The sequence below is a fragment of the Sarcophilus harrisii genome, chromosome 1 (assembly GCF_902635505.1).
Source record: "Sarcophilus harrisii chromosome 1, mSarHar1.11, whole genome shotgun sequence".
Lineage (NCBI taxonomy): Eukaryota > Metazoa > Chordata > Mammalia > Dasyuromorphia > Dasyuridae > Sarcophilus > Sarcophilus harrisii.
In genome coordinates this window covers 367097415-367118843 of record NC_045426.1, presented here as the reverse complement: position 1 = coordinate 367118843, position 21429 = coordinate 367097415, and the positions used below count along the sequence as shown (strand labels likewise).

The following is a 21429-nucleotide window of genomic DNA, read 5'->3' as shown; positions in this document are numbered from 1 at the left end:
CTATGTGATATTTCTCTCACACTCTCCAAATGACCCTATGTATCTATTGCTCTTCTCTCTGATTCTAACTCATTTTAAATATTTTAGAGTTCTAATATTTGAATGGTCTTGAGGATATTTTCATTCTCTACTGCCTAGTAACAGTAATAATATTAATTTCAATTGAATGTTACAAGCTACATTTTATGTAAATTTTGTATATTCCCCAGTGCTTAGCATATTGTTCTATATATAATAGGCCCTTAATAAATATTTCTTGAAGTAAATGAGTATAGTTCAGAATCAAAAACAAACATTTCCTTGAAAGAAAAAAAAAATCCAAAAGAAAAAATGCTTAGAAATACACACAAAACACCAAAAACTCCAGCAGTACATTTAATTTTTTCTTTCTAAGAAATATTTACAAACACAAAGTGAAATAGAATCAAACTCTTAATATTTCTTAAAAGATTGCAACCCAGGTTTTGTAAGGGTCAATGTTGAAAAATTATCCATGCATATGTTTTGAAAATAAAAAGCTTTAATTAAAAAAAATATATTGCAATTTTAAATTTAAATCAATCCCTCCAAACAATTATGCATTCTATATTTAAGAATCCTATAGAGAAAGAAAAAGGTGAAATTCCTGAGGAAGTCAACAATAAATAAAACTTTTTTTTTTTAAAGTTTTTAAAAAAACTTAAATTTTTTAAATAAAAAATGTTCCCCGCACAAAGGAAAATTTTCTGACAATTTTTGGTTTGGTTTGAGGAAGTGGATGATCCTTATCATACTTTAATTTCTCCATTTTTACTATGGTGATATTACCACAAAAGGATATTCTGTTTCTGCAATTTCCTGGCTTAACCTCTTTCCAATTCAATAGGCATTTGTATCAGAAAATAGCAAATATTCAGTTTGCTTTCAACCAGTTTAATTCACTAAAGGATTGATCTACAGTTTACAGACAGAATAACATTGATCCTTCGTGTTGACATCTGTAGCATGCTTAAAAAAAAAAATTTTACATAAATGATATTATTTTAAGTTGGTGGTTAAAATTTATTAAGTATTTTGAGCGTGTTAGAAGTTATATAACAATACCCTTATCAAATTGTAAATTATGCCTTAGGATCACAGAAGGACTACCAAAGTGCCATTGAAGTGTGAAGTTCATATGTCTAAATGTTGTCCAAAGTCCAAAATATATGTGTACAAATATATGTATGTATACTAAAACATACACACATATGTTGTAGGCACAGTATATATACATTTGCAGGCGTATATCTATGTGGGGACATATAATGGATGTCCACACATATATACATATGCACATGTATATACACATATACATATACTTTTTTTCTCTGAGAAACCCCAACCAGCGGTGATTTTATATCTACAGTATTATTAAGAAGAGTGAATAGACAACATACCATTCATCAGTGATCTATCCTAAAAATAAAAGTGACATTTTAGTTCTTGATATTTTCAATAGAGCTAGGGCAGTGAGGTAGATAAAGGGTTGTCCTCAAAGTGGGAAGAGCTAAATTCAAATTCTGCCTTTGACAAATACAAGTTCAGCACCTACTGCTCAGTATCCCTAAACAATTTTTTAAAGATTTCTATGAATTTCTCAACTGCATTACTAGAAAATTTTTCCACACCACAATTTGCTTAAGTCATAGATCCTAACCCAGCCAGTAAAGCAACCTAGAAAATATACCTCACTAAAATTTCAGCAGGATCACTGAACACATTAAGGAAGGGAAGGAAAACAGATATAATGGAAACCAGAAGGCCTATATCTTAGTTCCAGCTTTACTATTAGCTGCTGTACCTTGGACAATTATATAACTTTTCTAGGCCTCATTTTCCTCATCTAGAAAGTGAAAAAACAGGAGTAGAAAATCTCTAAAATCCCCTTTAGCTCCGCTATAACTGAAAATCTTATAGGACTAACAGAACTTTTTTTCCTTAATAAAACCATCTGTAATACCAATAAGAACTTTCACACTGATGACCCTTCTTTTGATGTTTCTGTTACACAGATTCAAATCTCAAAATTCTATAAACATTAAAAAAAAATTCCATAGTTTCCAAGAAGAAAACAAAACATTATCCACAACTGCTACTATTGATTAGGAAGAGGAATCTCTTCTGCCTGGATCTTACATAATCTTCAGGGAACTTTCACAACTCATCCATGACAAATAGAACAAAAACTTGACCACCGATTTAAAACGTTAAAAGTTACAGAAGAAACATTTACTTCAAAGTCTTCATGACTAATAGAAAATGGCACCCAAATCTGTTCCAAATTGACTTCTTGTACAGTTAAAGAAGCATCAGGTTAAGAGTCTTCAATTCCTAAAAAAGGATAACATCACATTATATTAGAGGGGAATATTCATGGCTGACCAGCTCTTGGTATGAATGACTAAGAATTTGTATTTGTATGTGTAAGGCTCTTTGTATTCAAGTTCAATATATGTAGAGACAAAAAAAGTATGTTTTCTTAGGAAAGGAGATTGTAGGGAGAAAGTTCATAGAACAATAAATGTAATTTTTTATATTATTCAACAATTTGAACCAACAGAGTTATTAATATTCTATGTATACACTCCTGGTCCTAGATTTTGTATTGATAATGATAAATGTTTTATGGCAATAGAGATTATTTGGGTTTTTTTTCCTTTTTTATTGTTTTTTTTTCCTAATAAATCCCACCCCCAACAATGAACTAGTGTACCTTTCTTCCCATACTTCCATCAAACTGACTATTCTTACCTTTTCCCATTTTTGTGATAATTGTTTTTAATTTCTTATATTTTCATAAAATTTATAGTAAATTTTTTTCAAATAAAATCCTCTTTCTCCGCCTCCTCCCATAGGCACCATTGAGAAACCAAGAAAAACAAAAACCCTTATTACAAACATTTGTAGTCAAGCAAAACAAATTCTTATATTGGCCAAAAAAAAAAAAAAAAGATAATTAAAGAGGTTTTTTTAAATCCTCAAGCCAGATTTTGTTATTAATTGCATATTAGATGTTTTACAAACTAGAAGAGATAAGCAGGCCAGATGAAGTCAACAAAAACAATTAATGGATTTATATATTGTTCTTTTATTTGTATTTAAATTCCAAAGGCTAAAGAGTTAATTAAAAACCTCCTTACCCATTCAATAAAATTGATTCCCTGTGAAAATGTTAACTGAACTAATTTCCCTGCTTTGAGATACCATGCAACAAATTCAATTAATTATTCTTTCTTGAATCTCTATGAAACTTCTGGGCAATCTCATTGAGTAAATATTTTTATATCACTCTATGTTCCACACTGTGGTTTTCCTCAAATAACTTATCATGTATTTGAGCAGAGAAGATAAAGAAACAGAAAATAAGGAAATGAAGCAACTCAGAAATTCAAGTGCTAAATTGAGTCAATCCATTAACAAGTTTTTATTAAGCATCTAATATGTACCAGGCACTATGCACATATAATTTAATAAAATATAATTATTATTTTCTAGAACTATACAATGTATCCTGTGAATCACCAGAAAGAAGAGAGATTAAAAGAATCAGCATGACCAACATAAGATGGAGGAAAATCTGCCTAAGTATTTAAATATACTTATGGGATAAAAGTATGGGGCTTTGGTTTTTTTGCAGTGTAGTGCGCAAGAGTTTGGATCAGATCTCTGATTTTGTCAGAGAACTACAAATATGGAAGTTCTTTCCACCATTCAGATTGGCATCTTCCTGAGAGAATTGTTTGGGAGAAGAACTCAGGTGCCTGGCCCAGGATCATATGGCTTCTACCATCAAAAGCAGCATTTAACCAGGTCTCCCTACCAAGAGAATATGATACACAGCAACAAGGAGATTATGTGGTGATCAATTGTGATGTCCATGGTTCTTTTCAACAGTGAGGTGATTCAGGTCAGTTCCAATGATCTTGTAATGGAGAGAGCCATCTGCACCCAGAGAGAGGACTGTGGGAACTGAATGTGGATTGTAACGTATTTTCACCTTTTTTGCTGCTGTTTTCTTACTTTTATTTTCTTATTTTTTTCCCTTTTTGATCAGATTTTCTTTGTGCAGCTTGATAAATGTGGAAATATGTATAAAAGAATTACACGTTTAACATATATTGGATTGCTTGCTGTCTAGGGAAGGAGGGTGCAGAGAGGGGAAGGAGAAAAACTGGAACACAAGGTTTTGCAAATATGAGTGCTGAATACTATCTTTGCATATATTTTGAAAATAAAAAAATCAGGTCTTCCTGACTTCAAAGACATCCTTTTATCTAATTTAATGTAGTTCCTCTCAGGACAGAGATAAAAAAATTATATGAGATAGCATTATGATTATAAGTCACTTTATGGTCTACAAAGTCTTTTCTTCACAAAACCTATGAAGTAGGTAGTACAAGTGTTATCATCCTCATTTTGCCAAACGAGCAAATTAATGCTCAGATGTAAAGTATCTTATCCAAGATCACTCAAGTTAATGTCAGAGCTAGTTTTAAACTCAAGTCTTTGTGGTCCAAGATCTATATCTCTCCATTTTATCATGCATTCATTCTCTGCATTACCCTAAACAATGATATGCACCTAGGAGTAATTCAGTATGTTTATCAAAGGTTAAAGAAAAAAAAGACTCTTCAACTATAGTTTCCTAAATTAATGTCAAAATGGGAATAAAAGCTCTTACCATTAATTATGGTTAGAAATAATATTGCATTCAGTCACCAAAGAGTAATCATCATCCTCTGTGAAAGAGAAAGAATTCAAAGTAAGACAAAGCTAGTGTTTTTCCACTGAAAATAACTTGCATATTACACTTAAAGTTTTACAAAGTGCTTTTCTCAAAACTGTTTTATGATATCTGTAAAGCAATCCTATCCCTAAGTAACACAAATAAGATAATCAGTTTGCTGAGCTGCTATTGTGAAACATGAGTTATAATAGAAGAAATGGACATGAACAAATGTCCCCAAATCTTTTGATACTTTTATTAAAATTTGTTAAAATTCTTTAAACCTTAAAGGACATATTATTAAGAGACTTCTTTAAGGCATTTTGAAAAGAAAGCAGTGATCACTAAAAGCTAGCATAGGTTCATCAAAAATAGGCCATGCAAAACTACATTCATTTCCTTTTATAGATTAATAGATGGGTAGAGACCAAACTAATGCTATGGGCATACCTGAAATTCTGTTATGCTTTTAACCAAGTCTCTCCTTGTGGAGAAAATGTATAGATGTGGGCTATATAATAACATAGTTTGGTAGATTTGGAACTTCATGAACACAAGACCTAGAATTATGAACTTCCTGCTCCATGCAAGATCATTGTGAGACAATATGAGACAAGATTTAGTCTCTGCCTTCAAAAGGCTCACAATAAGCAGAAGTTCTGATGTGCTTACCTGTAACGTAGTATCTAACACTATGAGAGAATCACTGTAAAATACTGTTTAAATCTTATTTTAAACAACAAAACCCACATACAAAAACATTTAGAGAATAATTAAAGACTAAACAATATGCTAATGACTACACATGCAGGAAGAGTTCAAATAGAGGGGAAAAGTGAAAAATCAGCCCAATATCATGTGAAAATCAAATTCAATTTCTTCATGAGAAAGCAAACAAATTAGTGCATAGTCAGTTAATCCAAAAGAACCACACTAAAGTACTGTCCTCGTGGTAGCTCATAGAATAAACTACCTGAGAAAAAGTTCTTTTGAGCACTTTAGTAACAAAATCTCTTTGGCTGAATTGCAAAAAGAGATCTGCCATAATAAGCCAGAAACCTCATCCTCATAGTGTTATAGGAAGTTTCTAGGCTTATTTTCATTCATATTACTATTTCACAGACTTACTTTGCCAAAATCAAGATAACTACTCTTACAGAGAATTTAATTCAAGTATTTAAAAAGAAATTACCCTCAATACCTAATGTACTTTGAGGAATTGGTGGAGGTCCTCGCCTGCAAAAGAGATGAAAATTAAATGTCATTCTCCTTGGATTACAATAAACCTTTATTCTCCTCCTTTAGTATCAGGTTTGGTTTCTGTTTTGAGGGCTTCAAGAAGACCTTAAATAAAATATCCAACATGCTGCACTGCCTTGCAAGAATCAATACTTCAGATGTAACTGCTATAAATACCTTTACCTCACAGCATGGATTGGAATTGAAATGAAACTGAAACTTTAGGGATTTTGAATTTTTTACTGCGCTCCATACCTGACCTCCTGTTAGACACTGGACATAAATGTATAGTTTCTAGAATCCTGATTACTTTTCTGATATGTAAGGATAAAAAGAAGTTATCCTATTCCTATTTACATAAATGAGAGCAAAGGCCCAGCTTTTTAATAGCTAACCAGCATTGCTACGCTACAGCAAGACAGGGAATACAACTTTCCTCAAAGAGTTAAAAATGAATATCAAAGGGAAATGAAGAAGCTTAAATGTATAACCAAGGAGGAATTCTGAAGAACAGCCATAAAGAATGTCATCTAGGAGAAAAGTATGATAAGAAGAAAGGATAGTCATGAGATAAGAATGAGAAATAACAAATGGAAAGAAAGTTCTCCTGTGATGTCAGGAGAAAGTGAGGAAGGCCTCTAGTCCCTTGGGACTACTACAAGGAACATTTGGGAAGAGATACATAATATCTGCACAGGATAGGCAGGCATGGATGGGCTGCAATCTACATTCCTGAAGGGAACTCCCAAATCAATGAGTTACATATACATTTAAATATCTGAGCATTAGTTAAATTCATAGCAATAATTATTTGAAGTTGAGAGCATCTTTTATTGTTCTACCTGAACTAAGTTTGTCAGGAACAATGAAATTATTGACCTTTTTTCTTATTTTATACCTTAATGTCTATATTATTAAACTTCTAGTAATGTCATCCAGAGAATACAGTGGGTAAGTTACCAATTTAAAACTACCTTAAGAAATTAAGAGAGAAAAAGTCTATTACCCTCCCAAAAAAATTTTTTTTAAAAAGAAAAACTGAAAGCTGTGGAATTATGATCAAGCTTGGCCACAAAGGAAGCATATATCCCTCCACTCTTTGTAGAGGTAGGGGATATTACATATACTGTCAGATATAAAGATACACTGGTTGGGTTTGCTGAACTTTTTTTCCCTTTTAAAACTTTGTTACAAGTGATGTTTCAGGGGAGGAAAGGGAGAGACACATTTGTAAATAAGAGTATATAAAAATAAAAGATACTAATATAAATAAGTTTTAAGAAATGTTTTGTCTTCAAAGCAAGTTCAGAGCATCTAGTCCATTATTACCTTCCCATACTAGGTCCTGGATTTCGTGCTGGTACTGCATTTCTCTGGGAATTATAGAAATTTTCATACACAATAGGTGCTGTAAAAGTCATCAAGAAATAACATGTCAAGGGGCAATTCTCCAAAATAAGCACAGAATACACTGAAGGCATATTTCTAAGATGACTTCAGTAACCCTGCTGAACTACTTACCTGGAGGCACTTGTCCAGTCTTTCTGTGAGCTACAAAATACTCAATATCCTTTTCAATGCTACACATTTCTAAACTCTTACGGACTTCTTCAAACATCTAGTAAAAGAGAAGTAGATAAATCAAAAGGCACAGTAACTCCATCAGCTGTGATACTACTCATTTACATAAAAGATTCATTAATAATTGGGATTCTTTCTACATTTTGTTTGGAAAAAAAGAGGATGATTTGATACTTTCAATGTTGATGTTAATGAATTGCTCTATTATCTTAACCCTAGAAAGACTAAGTGTATCAACTGACACAAAAAAATATTATTACAATTTTATTTTTAAGTAAAAATTTTTATCCTATCCCTATGTCCTCAATTCGCTATTCTAACTTAACCACTCGTCAGCACAACATACCTAAAATCATTGGACATCAATATCACTAGACAAAGACTTCGTCAAAGATCTTGAATTCTGAACTTCTGTCTCTTAACAAAACATGTTACTTGTCACCCCAAATTCATTTCACTTCTGAATTTTCTTCATCCTAATGAGAGCACTACCATCCTTCCCAACACCCAGGTTCTCAGCCTTAATGTCAGGTCTTTCTTCACTATCACTCACTCCATAAACCCAATCAGCTGACAAATAATGTTGTCTGTACCTTCCCCAAAGCTTTCACCTTAGTACTTTTCTCACTGACAAGGTCCCTCTTCACTGTGCCTAACATAATTGAGGCTATTGCATTACTTGTCAGAAGGGTGATTTTATGGGTAAAAAGGAACATGCAGGTTAAGTCTGATGTTAGTCCAAAGAAAACTAGGATCAAAAAAAAGCTTGGTGTGAAACCCCCAACAAATCATTTACTTTTCGCCACAGTAAAAATTTCATCTGGAAAATGAGCACTTTGAATTAGATGGGATCTAAGGTCCCCATCCTGTCTCAACGTGCTTGGTAAGGACAGATGCACCGATCCGTCCAAGAGGTTCAAGTCTGCTTCAAGCCTGGCTCAAACCTAAACTATTACAGATCTTCCAGACCAAAATGGAACCTTTCCAGGACTTGACCCTGCTCCTGATAGAATCTAACCAAAGCTGGCCTCTCTGCCCTGAGTCTAAACCTCCTAAAAACTTTTTGATCTTAGAAGCCCTTTACTCCCCAACAAACTTTTGTTTATGTGGGTTATATTTATCAATATCTACCTTTTTAGAAGTTAAAACATTTTAGTATTATTATGAAAGTACTATAACTTATAACCCTGAAAGCGTTTTAAAGATTCTCTGGGTCCCCAGATTACCTTTTAAGAATTACAGCTCTAAACTACTTCTTTGTCACTTGTTCTCCCCCTGCCTTGTGACATCTCTGGGGCTGCTGTCTTGCAATGTTATGAAACCTTCATATTTTTTACTTAACTTTTTATGCATGTGTCTCATTTCCCCATCCAACACTTTCAAAGAAGTAACTCTGCATTATGATCTTTTGAATACTTCCAAGGTGCTTAGCACAGTGCAGTGCATGTCATAGGCCCTACAGTCAGATTTTCAAGTCAGACAGTTGATCAGGTCCCCAGATCGGAATGAAAGATCCAGAGGCAAAGATATGTCATGGCAAATCCAAGTTTTATAATCTATAATATTTCAATTTAAAGTTCCTTCATCACCTGACTCCCTATAGTTGTGCTTACAGAAGAGGCAACACCCCCCATTTCCAGAATTTCCAACCTTTGATGAATCCATCTTATTATAAGGACAGCTTGGTATGCATTTCAAACAACCAAGCTCCACTTAAATTGATTTTTAGATACTGCGATGTCCAGATTTTAAGGTTGCTCTTCACTTTAAAGATGAGAGAAGGAAAGAGACTATGACCATATCTCTCTTTTCAGGAATGTATTTGTTCATTTGTTTTCTTTGTTACAATGTATGAGATACCAGAAAAAGGAATATGGGGACTGAATGTGGATTACAATATAGTATTTTCACCTTTTTTTGTTGTTTGCTTGCTTTTTTTTTTTCTTTCTCATTTTTTCCCCTTTTGATCTGATTTTTCTTGTAAAGTATGATAAATGTGGAAATATGTTTAGAAGAACTGCACATATTTGATATTGGATTACTTGCTGTTTAGGGGGAAAGGGTGGGGGGAAAGCAGGGAGAAAAATTTGGAACAAAACGTTTTTTAAGGTTGAATGTTGAAAATTATTTTTGCATGTATTTTGAAAATAACAAGCTATTAATAAAAATTGTATAGCATACTATGTTTATAGTTTTATTCGTGATTTTTGTACTTATTTTGAATGCTTATTTGTTTTTGTTGATACTTATTAATTTTAGAAGGAAAAAGTTTAGACAATTGAATTCTACTGTCTATAGATGAACATATCTTCAGATAGAGTATTAGACTAGGAAACAAAAGACCTTGTTTGTAATTTCAGTTCTGTATTGACTCAGTATAAAAGAATAAGTAAGTCAGTTCCCTTCTCTGGGTCTCAGTTTCTTCATCGATAAAATGACTACCTACACTAGATGATCTCTAAATTATCTTTTGTAGGATAGAGGGTTTAGAACTAGAAGCCACCTTAGAGGTATGCCATTGAGTCTGATCTCTCCCGTCCTTTTAAGGGAACTGAAGCGCAAAGAGATAATGTATGCCCAAAGATATACAGGTAAGGTAGTATGTGGAAGGACAGAATTTGAACTCAGGTCTTTTGACTACAAATCCAACTCACTTTCCACTTCACCATGCTTGTAGTTCTAACTTTACAATTCAGTACAATAGTTATCTAACAGATCTGGAAATGGCACTGCCTACTTACCTCATCACTTATGACACATTGATGTGAGAGCTGATTCATGTGTTGCCACAACGCATTACGGAAATAGTTTATTCGTTCACATTCTTGGATCTCAAAGAACTAAGGAGACATAAATTGATGTACATTTATTCAGAGAAAGGGGATCATATGCTTAGTCTTTAGATCGGCAGTGAGTAACTTAAGGAAAGAAAACAAAATTCTCGATCAATATGCATTGTCCAATTTGTATAATAAATCCAAACTAGCTTCCTTCCATCACTCAGTAAACTCCTAGGCCAGCTCCCTCCTACCATTTAGTTATGTACTCAGAGAATGAAAATTAATTTTAATTATTTAATCATAATTAGAAACAGTATGAGGAGAAAAGGACCCAAAACTCTAGTTTTTGTTTTTTTTTAGTGGAATATGTCACCCACCCCCACTTTTGAGAAACAATAGGATATGTTTTTTTTTTTTTCTTTAACTTCCTGATTAGATCAGGTGATTTGGATTATTGTCCTGACTTGGCCAGAGATGTTATGAAACTTGGGAAAATATGCTTCATCACCTCTGCCTTAATTTCTTCATTTGGAAAATGTGGAAAACATCACCTGGCCTATGTACCTCACAGAGTTGTTTTGAATAATGAAAATGCATATGAAAGATGTTTTAAAAGTTGGCAATACAAATTCAAATATTATTTTTCATTTTTAATGAGTAAATTGATCCAGACATCTATTTTGCCTTCTTTTTGTGGTCTTTCCTCTTTCTCCCACCTTCATAAATGTTAGATGACTGATGGAACCTTTGATCAGAATTGAGGGCATGATTGAGATTTGGAGGGATAGAAGGGAAAATATTCTAAGACTATATTCCTAATATGATGATGATAGTGGTGATAACAGCTAGCATTTATATGGTGCCTCCACATGTGCCAGGTATTATGCTAAATGCTTTACAAACATTATTTTATTTGATCTTCACAACTATCTTGGGAAGTAGGTACTATTGTTATTCTCATTTTACAATGAAGGAAACTGACTTAAATAGAGGTTAAGTGCCTTCTCCAAGACCATACAGCTAGTAAATGTTTGAATTAGGATTTAAACTCATCTTTTTCTTCTTCTAGTCCCAGCACTCTATCCACTACAATTCTTTGCTGCCTCTTAGTACTTATATTGATAGATAGAAAACAGATAGATATAGGCAGTAGAAATAAATATATATAGTTCATTTTATATCTGCTTCTATATAGACAGCTAAGTGGCACAGTAGGTAGAGTACGGGTCCTGAAATCATCTTCATAATTTTAAATTTGGCCTCTAAACACTTCCTAGTTAGATGAACTTAATCTTGCTTGCCTTAGTTCTTCACTGTTAAAATGAACTAGAGAAGGGAAAGACAAACCGCTCTAATCTCTTTGCCAAAAATACTACAAATGCAGTCACAAAGTCAAACATAAGTAAAACAACTGTACAACATATCTAAATCTTCTAAATTGAGAAAAAGATGCCTGGACTTGTGACTTTCTTGATTTGGGGGAATTTCTAGTAGGTAAACTCCCTTCATGGATGCAAATCACTAGCTTGAATTTAGAATAGTAAAAAGTTAACAAGAGTTCTGGGAAATTGAGATGCATAGGGTGCTGTAGCTAGTATGAGTAATGGCAGACTTGATTTCAGGTCTTCTTGTCTTCAAAGATAATCTATACATACATTTGAATATATTATATATATATATATGTATATACACATATGCATTTATGCATATATGCATGTGTATTCACATAAATACCCAGAATAAAAAATGGTTTTTAGATTAGCTGCTACTTAGTTTTACCAGCACCAAAGCTTCAGTTCTTTCCTTTGCTGTGGATAATTGAGAATCAATTCTATTCAAAAATCCTAAATGTAAATTAAAGGAAATATGTTCTAAGAAAGATTAGAAGAGATTGAAAGAGAAAATTTTGAAAACAGGAAGCCAGATTCTAGTTGCTTTAATATTCTGAAAGTTTAGCAGAAAGAAGTGGGAATCCAGAAATTTGAGTTCTAGTTCCAATTCTTCACCTTTAAGACTATGATCAAGTCCTATCCTCTCGCTGGTCCTCTATATCATCTCTTAAATAAGAGTCAGTGAGAGACATCTAGGCAGGCATCCTATATGTCCTATAAAGTCTTTTCCATATCCTACATATTATAATTCTAAGACAACTGCAGTGTCTTTCTTCATAGAGAAAAGCCTTTACTTGTATATGTCAGTTTTCAGAAGCAACCCCTTACATCTGAAGTAGTTTCTTGAAAAATTTACCTCACAGGCTTTTATGTGTTCATTCTGCCAGTCTTCCCTTATCTTCTCCAGCAAACCAATGTTCAACAAGTATGTTTTGTCTGTAAGAGAAATAGAAATTAGCAAGAAAAGATGATTCTGTTTTTTAAAAATGAAATTAGAAATTCTATTTAGTTAAAGTACTGTCATTTTCCAAAGAATGTTAAGTATAATGTGGACATTATTATTTCTTTAATCCTCATGGTCTTCCTGTGAAATTGGGAATTAGAAGCCATCAATAGCCTCATTTTCCAAGGGAAGACCTTTTGTGGAAAAAAAAGTGGGGGAAGGAGGGAGAAAGAAAGAGTACACCTTAATATAAGATCAAGGTTTTTTCCTGAATCCATGAATTTCCTTTTCCCCTTATTTCCACCATTCTATGGTCCACTCCCTTATAGAGTCTAAAAATGTAATAATAATAAATGTAATTATATAGAAATAAATCCATCACATAAATACATACAACAACTAAAATTTAAAGAGTTGGAAACTTCCAAGGGTGACACTAATTCTCCATGTAGCTATGAGGCAGGGAAGGAGAATGAAATGAGAAAGGGAAAATTTATCAAATTATAGTAACAGTGATAGAGAAAGCATAAAACTATCCAAGTAGCTCTTTGTTTAAATGGGTCAATGCACCAGACAAGGCTCCAACTGCTCAGGATTAGATTCAATTCAGAGGTAGCAATGCCCTTTTCTTGCAATCAGCTCATTACTAGTTTCTTTCTAGGCTCCTTTCTCAATGGAGTTCAAAAGTTATAAAACTTTTCCTTCCTGCCCAACTTCATCCTCTCATAATAGCCCTTCAGCCCTTCTTTTTATCTGTGAAAAAACTACATTTCTCATCAGCACTTTTGCTAATAAGAGGGAGGAAAAGGAAACAAGTATTTTTAAAATGCCTACTATGTGTCAAGGACTGTGTGCTAAGCAGTTTATTAATATTATCTTATTTGATCATTACAATTGGATTATAAATTTTATTTTTTCCCTATTTTACAGATGAGAAAACTGATACAGATAAAGATTTAAGTGATTTGCTCAATCACACAGCTGAAGTTAGATTTGAATTATTATTAGATTTATAACCAATCTGCATTTTCTTATGAGGCTTCGCTTTTAAATTTTACAAGTAATTGTCTTTCTTTGGGTATGTGTTTTGAACTTCCCTGAAACAATAGTAGATTTTTCTTGTAAGGTTCTTTTATTTTGCTCATTTTTCTAGTCTATTTCTTGACTTTGGATTTTATGTTATTATTGGGGCCTGCTCACTTCTTGGGAGCATCTGGTCTGAACTTTCTTTTTAGATCTTTTGACTGCTTTCACAATTCAGTCTGGGGGCCTATAATTTTTTGGTGCTTCCAAAGTGGTGTGATCTAGGGCAAGATATGTTCACTGCCTTCTTGGTCACTACAAGTTCATGACCTGGTTTAGATCTGTTGGATTGTATGTGATTGAGTGTCTATAGACTGCTGCTAGATTCAGTCATCATTAGTCTGTTGGAAAGTTCTGCAGGTTCATAACAACTCAACTGCTGGCTCCCTATGGGTTTTGCTGTTCTACTGTGGTTTATTCCACTGCAGGATTATGTGTAGGAATAAAGGTTAGAACTGAGTTAGAATTGGTCAAGAACAAACTAATGACTCTATGAGACATCAAGAAACAATAATACAAAAAACTAAGACTGAAAAAATATAAGAAAATGTAAATATCTCATAGGAAAAACAACTGACCTGGAAAATAGATCAAGGAGAAATCATCAGACTACCTGAAAGCCATGAACAACAACCACAAAAAGCCCAGACATATTTCAAGGAAATTTATCTGATAAGGAAGATTCCAAATAGAAATAAAATGATCACTATTGAATTGAGAGAAGTCCTTTGCAATGGTACTTGTATCTTATTAAAAGGAGGGTTCCCCAGTAGATCAGTCACAAAACAGATGCCGCAATACTCCTCTCCCAGACAATAGCAAACTTTGGGGAATGCAAAATGACAAGAAGTTTTTCCCCTCACTGAAACATTCCATTTGACATGCCAAAGAACCAAAAGGGGGGAGATACATCATCAGTTTCTGACCATGCTACTCTCCTTGCAGTGGACAGCGTCATCTAGCCCATCTATTTCAAATCCACTCATTTTGTAGATGAAGGAACAGAAGTTCAATAAGGGGAAATGATTTGCTTAGGGTAACATTGGTAGTAAATGGCATAGTTTAGGATTCTGACCCAAGTTCTTAGTGTCCAACTGTAATGGGCTGAGGTTTGATTTGATGCACTGAGGTCCCAAGTACGTGAGGCTAAATAGTAATTGGACTATATCCTATTAATATACATGATTGGATAAAGAATGACCCCTGCCCACTCTCTGTGCAAGTCCTGATGTGTTGTAGAGGAAATGACGATTTTGGTGGGTGGAGGCAGAGAGAGAGACAGGAAGAGAAGCTGGGAGAGATTGAGCCTGGGTTCCATACTCCTAGCTGCTGGTCGTGTGGCTGCTGGTCTAGCTAGCTTCTTGACTCAGCTACACACATTGCTATTGCCCATTCTCTTCCACCTCCGATCTTTCTTCACTGAGAATAAAGACTGACAATTTTCCCCTAACCTGAATTCCTGACTCCGGCTGATTTTAAAATACGCGGTCTTCACATCCAACCCCAGTGCTTTTTCTATGGGCTTCTATAAGAATAAACTCCATCATCTAGGGCTCATTCCATTAGCTATTTTCCTTTTCCAGCATCCTGTTTATGTCAAAAACTCCCAAAGCCAATCTTTTACTAAAAATGAATGAGAACTCTGGAGTAGTGAAAAACAAAGTCAACTCCTTCCTTTTCCTTCTCAGATGAAAGAATATCCTATATCTGAGATGCATAGAGAGTGCAAAGAAAAAATGCCCTATAACCCTTTAAAATATATAACATGCATTAAGAGATTTCTCTGTTACTATCCTATCCTATCCTAAATATCCTACCCTAAAATATTACTGTTTATCTATTTTGTATATATCTTATATTTATTTATCTATGAATATGTAGTATGCAATCCCCAACCCTTGTAGAATACAAGCTTCTTAACGGCAGAAACTATATTATTTCTGAATTTATATCACTGGTACCTAGCATAGTGTCCAGCACATATTAAATATTTAATAAATGTGATTATAAAGATAACCTCACTCACCAGAATCTTCTACAGCAGTCTTTGAAGTGGCCAGTTTCACAAAGAGCTTTGAAAACAAAAAGAGAATGAGAAACCTATAGAATCATTCAATCCATTAGCAACTAGGTCTTTCTCGATGGCCATCCCATGTGATGGCCCTTTTAAATACTTGAAAACAGGTCTTGTCTAAGTCTCTTCTTCTCAAATATAATTATCCCTAGTTCCTTCAATTCAACCTGGCATGTCATGAACCCAAACTTTTACTACCCTCATTTCCAAAGTCTGGATACTTTCTAGTTTATCAGTGTCCTTCCCAATACATGGTATCCAGAACTGAATATCATGTTTCAAAGGTGGTCTGTGACAAGGACCCAGAACAATAGGAACCACCTCGTCCTAGATATGAAGCTTCTCTTAACACAGTCCAAGATTGTGTTTGATTTCCCAGCACTTAGTACCAGTGCCTGGCAGTAGAGTATTTAACTACTTCTTGACTATTTAGCACTATTTACTCCTAATCCCCAAATTTCTTTTAGACAAGCTATTATCTATTCCAATACTCTAACTCTTAACTCCAGCAGCATCTTTCCTATTCATCATGGATTCTTCAAAGTATAGTAATCATATTCAAAGATCTCTCAGTATTTCATGAAACCTGAATTGTTAAGGCAATAATGGGTACTCTTATCAACTGCTTATTTATCTTGGCTTTTAATTTTTCTCTGTCCCCCTCGTTCTATCTTTCCCAATTTGAAGAACATAATTCTTTTTTCTTCCCAAGACAATTGGGGCTAAGCGACCTTCCAAGGTCACACAGCAAGTAAGTGTCAAGTCTGAAGTCACATTTGAATGCAGGTCCTCACTCCAAGGCCAGCACTCATCCCAAGAGCATTATTTTTGATGCAGGGGTGGGGGTGGGGGGAGGAGAAGAAACAAACACAATAGGTATTGAATAGTTCCATCTTTTCTCTATTATCTATCATTTTTCTACAAACCTGAAGAAGTAAATTTATATCTTCTGGTTTTGGCTTATTGTCACCAACAAACTAAAATGTTGTTGTTCTCATAATTCTTCAGAAATCTCAGCTTATTTTTGGCCATTAGCACTCCTAATATGATTCTTTTTTTTTTTTTTTTTTTTTTTAATTTAATAGCCTTTTATTTACAGGATATATACATGGGTAACTTTACAGCATTAACAATTGCCAAACCTCTTGTTCCAATTTTTCACCTCTTACCCCCCCACCCCCTCCCCTAAATGGCAGGATGACCAGTAGATGTTAAATATATTAAAATATAACTTAGATACATAATAAGTATACATGACCAAAACATTATTTTGCTGTACAAAAAGAATCAGACTCTGAATTATTGTACAATTAGCTTGTGAAGGAAATCAAAAATGCAGGTGTGCATAAATATAGGGATTGGGAATTCAATGTAATGGTTTTTAGTCATCTCCCAGAGTTCTTTTTCTGGGTATAGCTGGTTCAGTTCATTACTGCTCCATTAGAAATGATTTGGTTGATCTTGTTGCTGAGGATGGCCTGATCCATCAGAACTGGTCATCATCTAGTATTGTTGTTGAAGTATATAATGATCTCCTGGTCCTGCTCATTTCACTCAGCATCAGTTCGTGTAAGTCTCTCCAGGCCTTTCTGAAATCATCCTGTTGGTCATTTCTTACAGAACAGTAATATTCCATAATTTTCATATACCACAATTTATTCAGCCATTCTCCAACTGATGGACATCCCATTCAGTTTCCAGTTTCTAGCCACTACAAAAAGGGCTGCCACAAACATTCGTGCACATACAGGTCCCTTTCCCTTCTTTATAATCTCTTTGGGATATAATCCCAGTCCTAATATGATTCTTAATGGATTGTGTTACTCTTCTCTAGCACATATGTACACAATCATTTTTGTACATTTTTCCAATCAGAGAATTGACCATGAAATCATATCAGTATTTTCTCTGAATTTTCCAAATCCTGGGGGTATTTTCTTTTCTCTAAAACCTCAGCTATAAATGTAACTGTGTCCATTATTCTCCTAATTTCTCACAATAATCCAAGGAGAGACAATGATTTTTCAACAAAGCTCTTTATCATTCTATTTCACAAAATAGTTAATGAATTATAACCAAACCATGCATTGTAAAACTCCAATAAAATGAACCTCCTTGAATTATCCATTATAACACTATTCCTATGCCATCAATCTTCTATCTATTATTTCAACAAGGTTTAAATTATTATATAATCAATAAATTACTTTAGTTGGAATATGCCCAGGGATATGCTGATAAATATTTAACAACTAGCTCTTCAGAAAAATTGTATATACGGCACACTTTTAGGTTTAATTTGCACTAATTCTCAAGTCTGTACAATCAACAAAATATTTTCTAATTTGTAGTATTTGCTGACTTCTCATTTATAAATGTTCACATTGAAATTTTAATGACTGACTCTTTCAAGCCATTTCATGCTAGCTTCAGAATACCCTGGTTATGGTTGTGTTTCCATATCAAGATTATGTGTACTTCTCCTTTTTGATGTTTAGGGTGATGTTCTCTACCATGCTTCCCCTCACCCCACCCAACAAGTCTATAGATTTGATGTCTTTATTTTCTTGCAATACAATGCTACTCTACCACCCTTCCTGCTTGATCTGTTCATTTTGAAAACATTAAATTCTTCCATTGAAGAATTCTACTTCCATATCCCATTGTACCAAGTTCTGTTGGTATCCATGATTCCATATTTACTTTCTTGTATTAAAAATTCATATCCTTTTTGTTTATTAGCAATACTTGTTACATTGGTGTACAGTCATGTGAGACTATGAGCACAAGGTCAATTTTCCAGGTGATCCATCATGCTGAGTCAGTACTCAAAACTAGGTCTACTATTGAGTGATCAGAGCAGTTAGAAGTTGTAATCCCCAAAATAAATTCACTTTGAATCTTAATCTTATCATTAGAATCCCAAGGCAAAACAATGAGATGATTCAAGCCAGTTCCAATGATCTTGTAATCATGAGAGTCATCTACATCCAGAGAGAGGACTGTGGGATCTGAATGTGGACCACAACACAGCATTTTCACTCTTTTTGTTGTAGTTTATTTGAATTTTCTTTTCTTTTTTTTCTTTCTAATTTTTTATCTTTTTGATTTGAGTTTTCTTGGGCAGCAAGATAATTGTATAAATATGTATGGCTATATTGGATTTAACATATTTTTATCATATTTAACATATATTGAATTACATGCCATCTAGGGGAGAGGGTGAGGGAGAGGGAGGAAAAAATTGGAACACAAGGATTTTCATGGGTTATTGTTGAAAAATTATCCTTGCATGTAGAGGGCTGAAATTCTGAAAAGGTGTACTTGAATCTGAGATTGCAGAGCACTTAAGGCTAATTACCTATTTGCTGTGCGATAATGGCTCTATATGCATATTTAAATGAGATGGTGATGTCATGGCTCTCCTCACCATTGGTGCTTGCTGAATGTATGGTGGTGAGGTAATCATAGGCAAGGATTGGAGGACTGGGGGAGAGAGGTCAGGGTCACTCGGCTGCAGGAAGAGGAGAAAAGAGGCTTGAGGCTCCGGCCTCCCCAGAGTCCAGGATTCATCTTTGGCAAGCTGCAGGACAGCTTCACTTCTCCCCCAAAGACTAAGGACTTTGATTGATCCAGACTCCCTCCAGAAAGTTAGCCTGGACATTATACGTGCATATGTTTTGAAAATAAAAAACTTCAATTAAAAAAAATAATAAAAAAATTTTTTAAAGGTCCCAAGGTATTCATCATGTTCCCTTTTTCAATTGTTACCATCTTAAGTACAAAAGTAGTCCTATCTTCTGATTGCTAGAAATCTTTATTTTATACATCTTGCAAAATGAAATGGATATTTCATCCTTCCACATGAAAATATCATTCATATAATATTGAAAAGAGGCTTATTCAGAGTCACAAAATAAATATCAATAATATCACTAGTGTTCTTTGAATAACAATGACTTTGAAGGTAGATGATAGCAATAATTAATATTAAGTATAAAAATAATTATAATTATAATTATAATATAAATAATTCTTAGTTACCTTCAACCAATATTTAGACCTCATATTATTTCTCTTTAATTTTTAAGCTCATGGTTTATATCAATGAAGAAGGTGTGTTAGGGGGGAAAAAAAGTCATCTACTTACCTTTTCTTGTTGCTTTGGAGTTGCTATATTTGCATTCCGATGAACTGCCTGTTCTGCATCATCTTTATCTTTGCACTTCTGTTCATAGATCTTCTTTGCCTTTGTTATTCCAAAAGGAAAAATCAGAGTGAGATGCCCAAGACATGAGACTGACATCATTAGTACAAATTCTCCAAAGGAAATGATAAAGATATAGATTAAATAGATTAATAATTTATTTATAATGCAATGAAAACCAAAGTGAGAAACCACTTCTTTACCTCATTTTTCACCAAGTAGTTAGTGGTAGCCACTTCAGAGGAAGTGACATTTCTTATAAGAGTATATGTAAACTATTTTTTAAAGAAAAAGAAAGAAAATGTACTTGATTGAAATAAACATGGAACTTGGTGTAGACCAAAAATAAATAAATCAGGAAAATTTATAATTTTAGATTCATAACTAAGAATCATAATACTAAAATATAGCATCTACAAAATACTTTCCTATACATAAAAGTGTCCAGATTGGTAAGTGTTTGTTAAAGATGAATGTTTTAAGTGTGAAATTGTGATAACTATACTTAAATATATGCTGGTCATATCTATTCAAGCATGTTCATGAACTTATAGTTTTTAAATTACACTATAAACTATGTAGTTTTTACTATTATTACTAATAATGAAAAAAATCAACAAATTTCTGTCATAAGTGGGTCAAAAAGTAATTAGTTGAAGCAACTACTTTAAGATCTGGTCTATATAAACAAAACAAAATTCAGAACTGAATAATCACCTACTACAAGGGTTATTCATCTGGGATACATGTACCCATAAAATCAATTAATTTTAGAAAATACATAAACTTGAATAGGGAAAAATTAACTCTTTATCTTCAGTAACCTCTAACTAAATTATTCTGAGAAAAATTTTATAAATTTCAATAGACTGCCAAAGGGACCCATGAAACAAAAATGATTAAGAATCTTTGATCTTATGAACCAAGATTGAATATTAGTAGAGGGTGGATTAAAAGTCAAGAAACCTGCATTCTAGTTCTGACTTTTAGATGAGAATAAAAAGGCAATGAAAAAGAAGTGAAATCATTGTGAAGTCAGTGAAAATGAAATAAGTATAGCTGGGAAAATAATAAATATAATGACTAAAATAGAAAGAACAACAAAACAATTAAAAGAAAATGCTATGAATATTTTGGTTTTCTTTTTTATTACAATGAATGTGACAAATATAAACAGTTCTTTATATAGATAAGAATAGTTAAAAGACCTGTATATGGAACCATAAATATCTACTTTGTACCCTGCTTGGTTTTTTTAAGTATATATTGAATTTATCATGGCAGTTTCAATACTGCACTGTTCATTTGACTCCCTTTCTGAACTTCTTACTGTTAGCTTCCATGTAATGTCTAAATGATTCAATTACATTCTTTTCTTCCTTTT

At 33.5% G+C, this 21429-nt stretch overlaps 1 protein-coding gene across 2 annotated transcripts in view; it reads right to left on the bottom strand.

Moving 5' to 3' along the window:
* Positions 1–682: 682 nt before the first annotated feature.
* Positions 683–21429, bottom strand: part of PSTPIP2 (proline-serine-threonine phosphatase interacting protein 2) — a 65946-nt gene continuing 45199 nt past the window's right edge. Inside the window, exons 7-15 of one of the 2 annotated variants that reach the window (XM_012541144.3) lie at positions 19989–20087; positions 15791–15836; positions 12595–12674; positions 10309–10407; positions 7508–7604; positions 7316–7394; positions 5940–5983; positions 4703–4760; positions 683–2352 (exon numbers count right to left, since the gene is read on the bottom strand). In XM_012541144.3, coding sequence (XP_012396598.1) covers positions 4705–4760; positions 5940–5983; positions 7316–7394; positions 7508–7604; positions 10309–10407; positions 12595–12674; positions 15791–15836; positions 19989–20087 — 600 coding nt within the window. In that variant the 3' untranslated portion in view covers positions 683–2352; positions 4703–4704. The remainder of the gene's footprint in view (positions 2353–4702; positions 4761–5939; positions 5984–7315; positions 7395–7507; positions 7605–10308; positions 10408–12594; positions 12675–15790; positions 15837–19988; positions 20088–21429) is intronic. The other variant, XM_012541145.3, reaches the window with a different exon arrangement.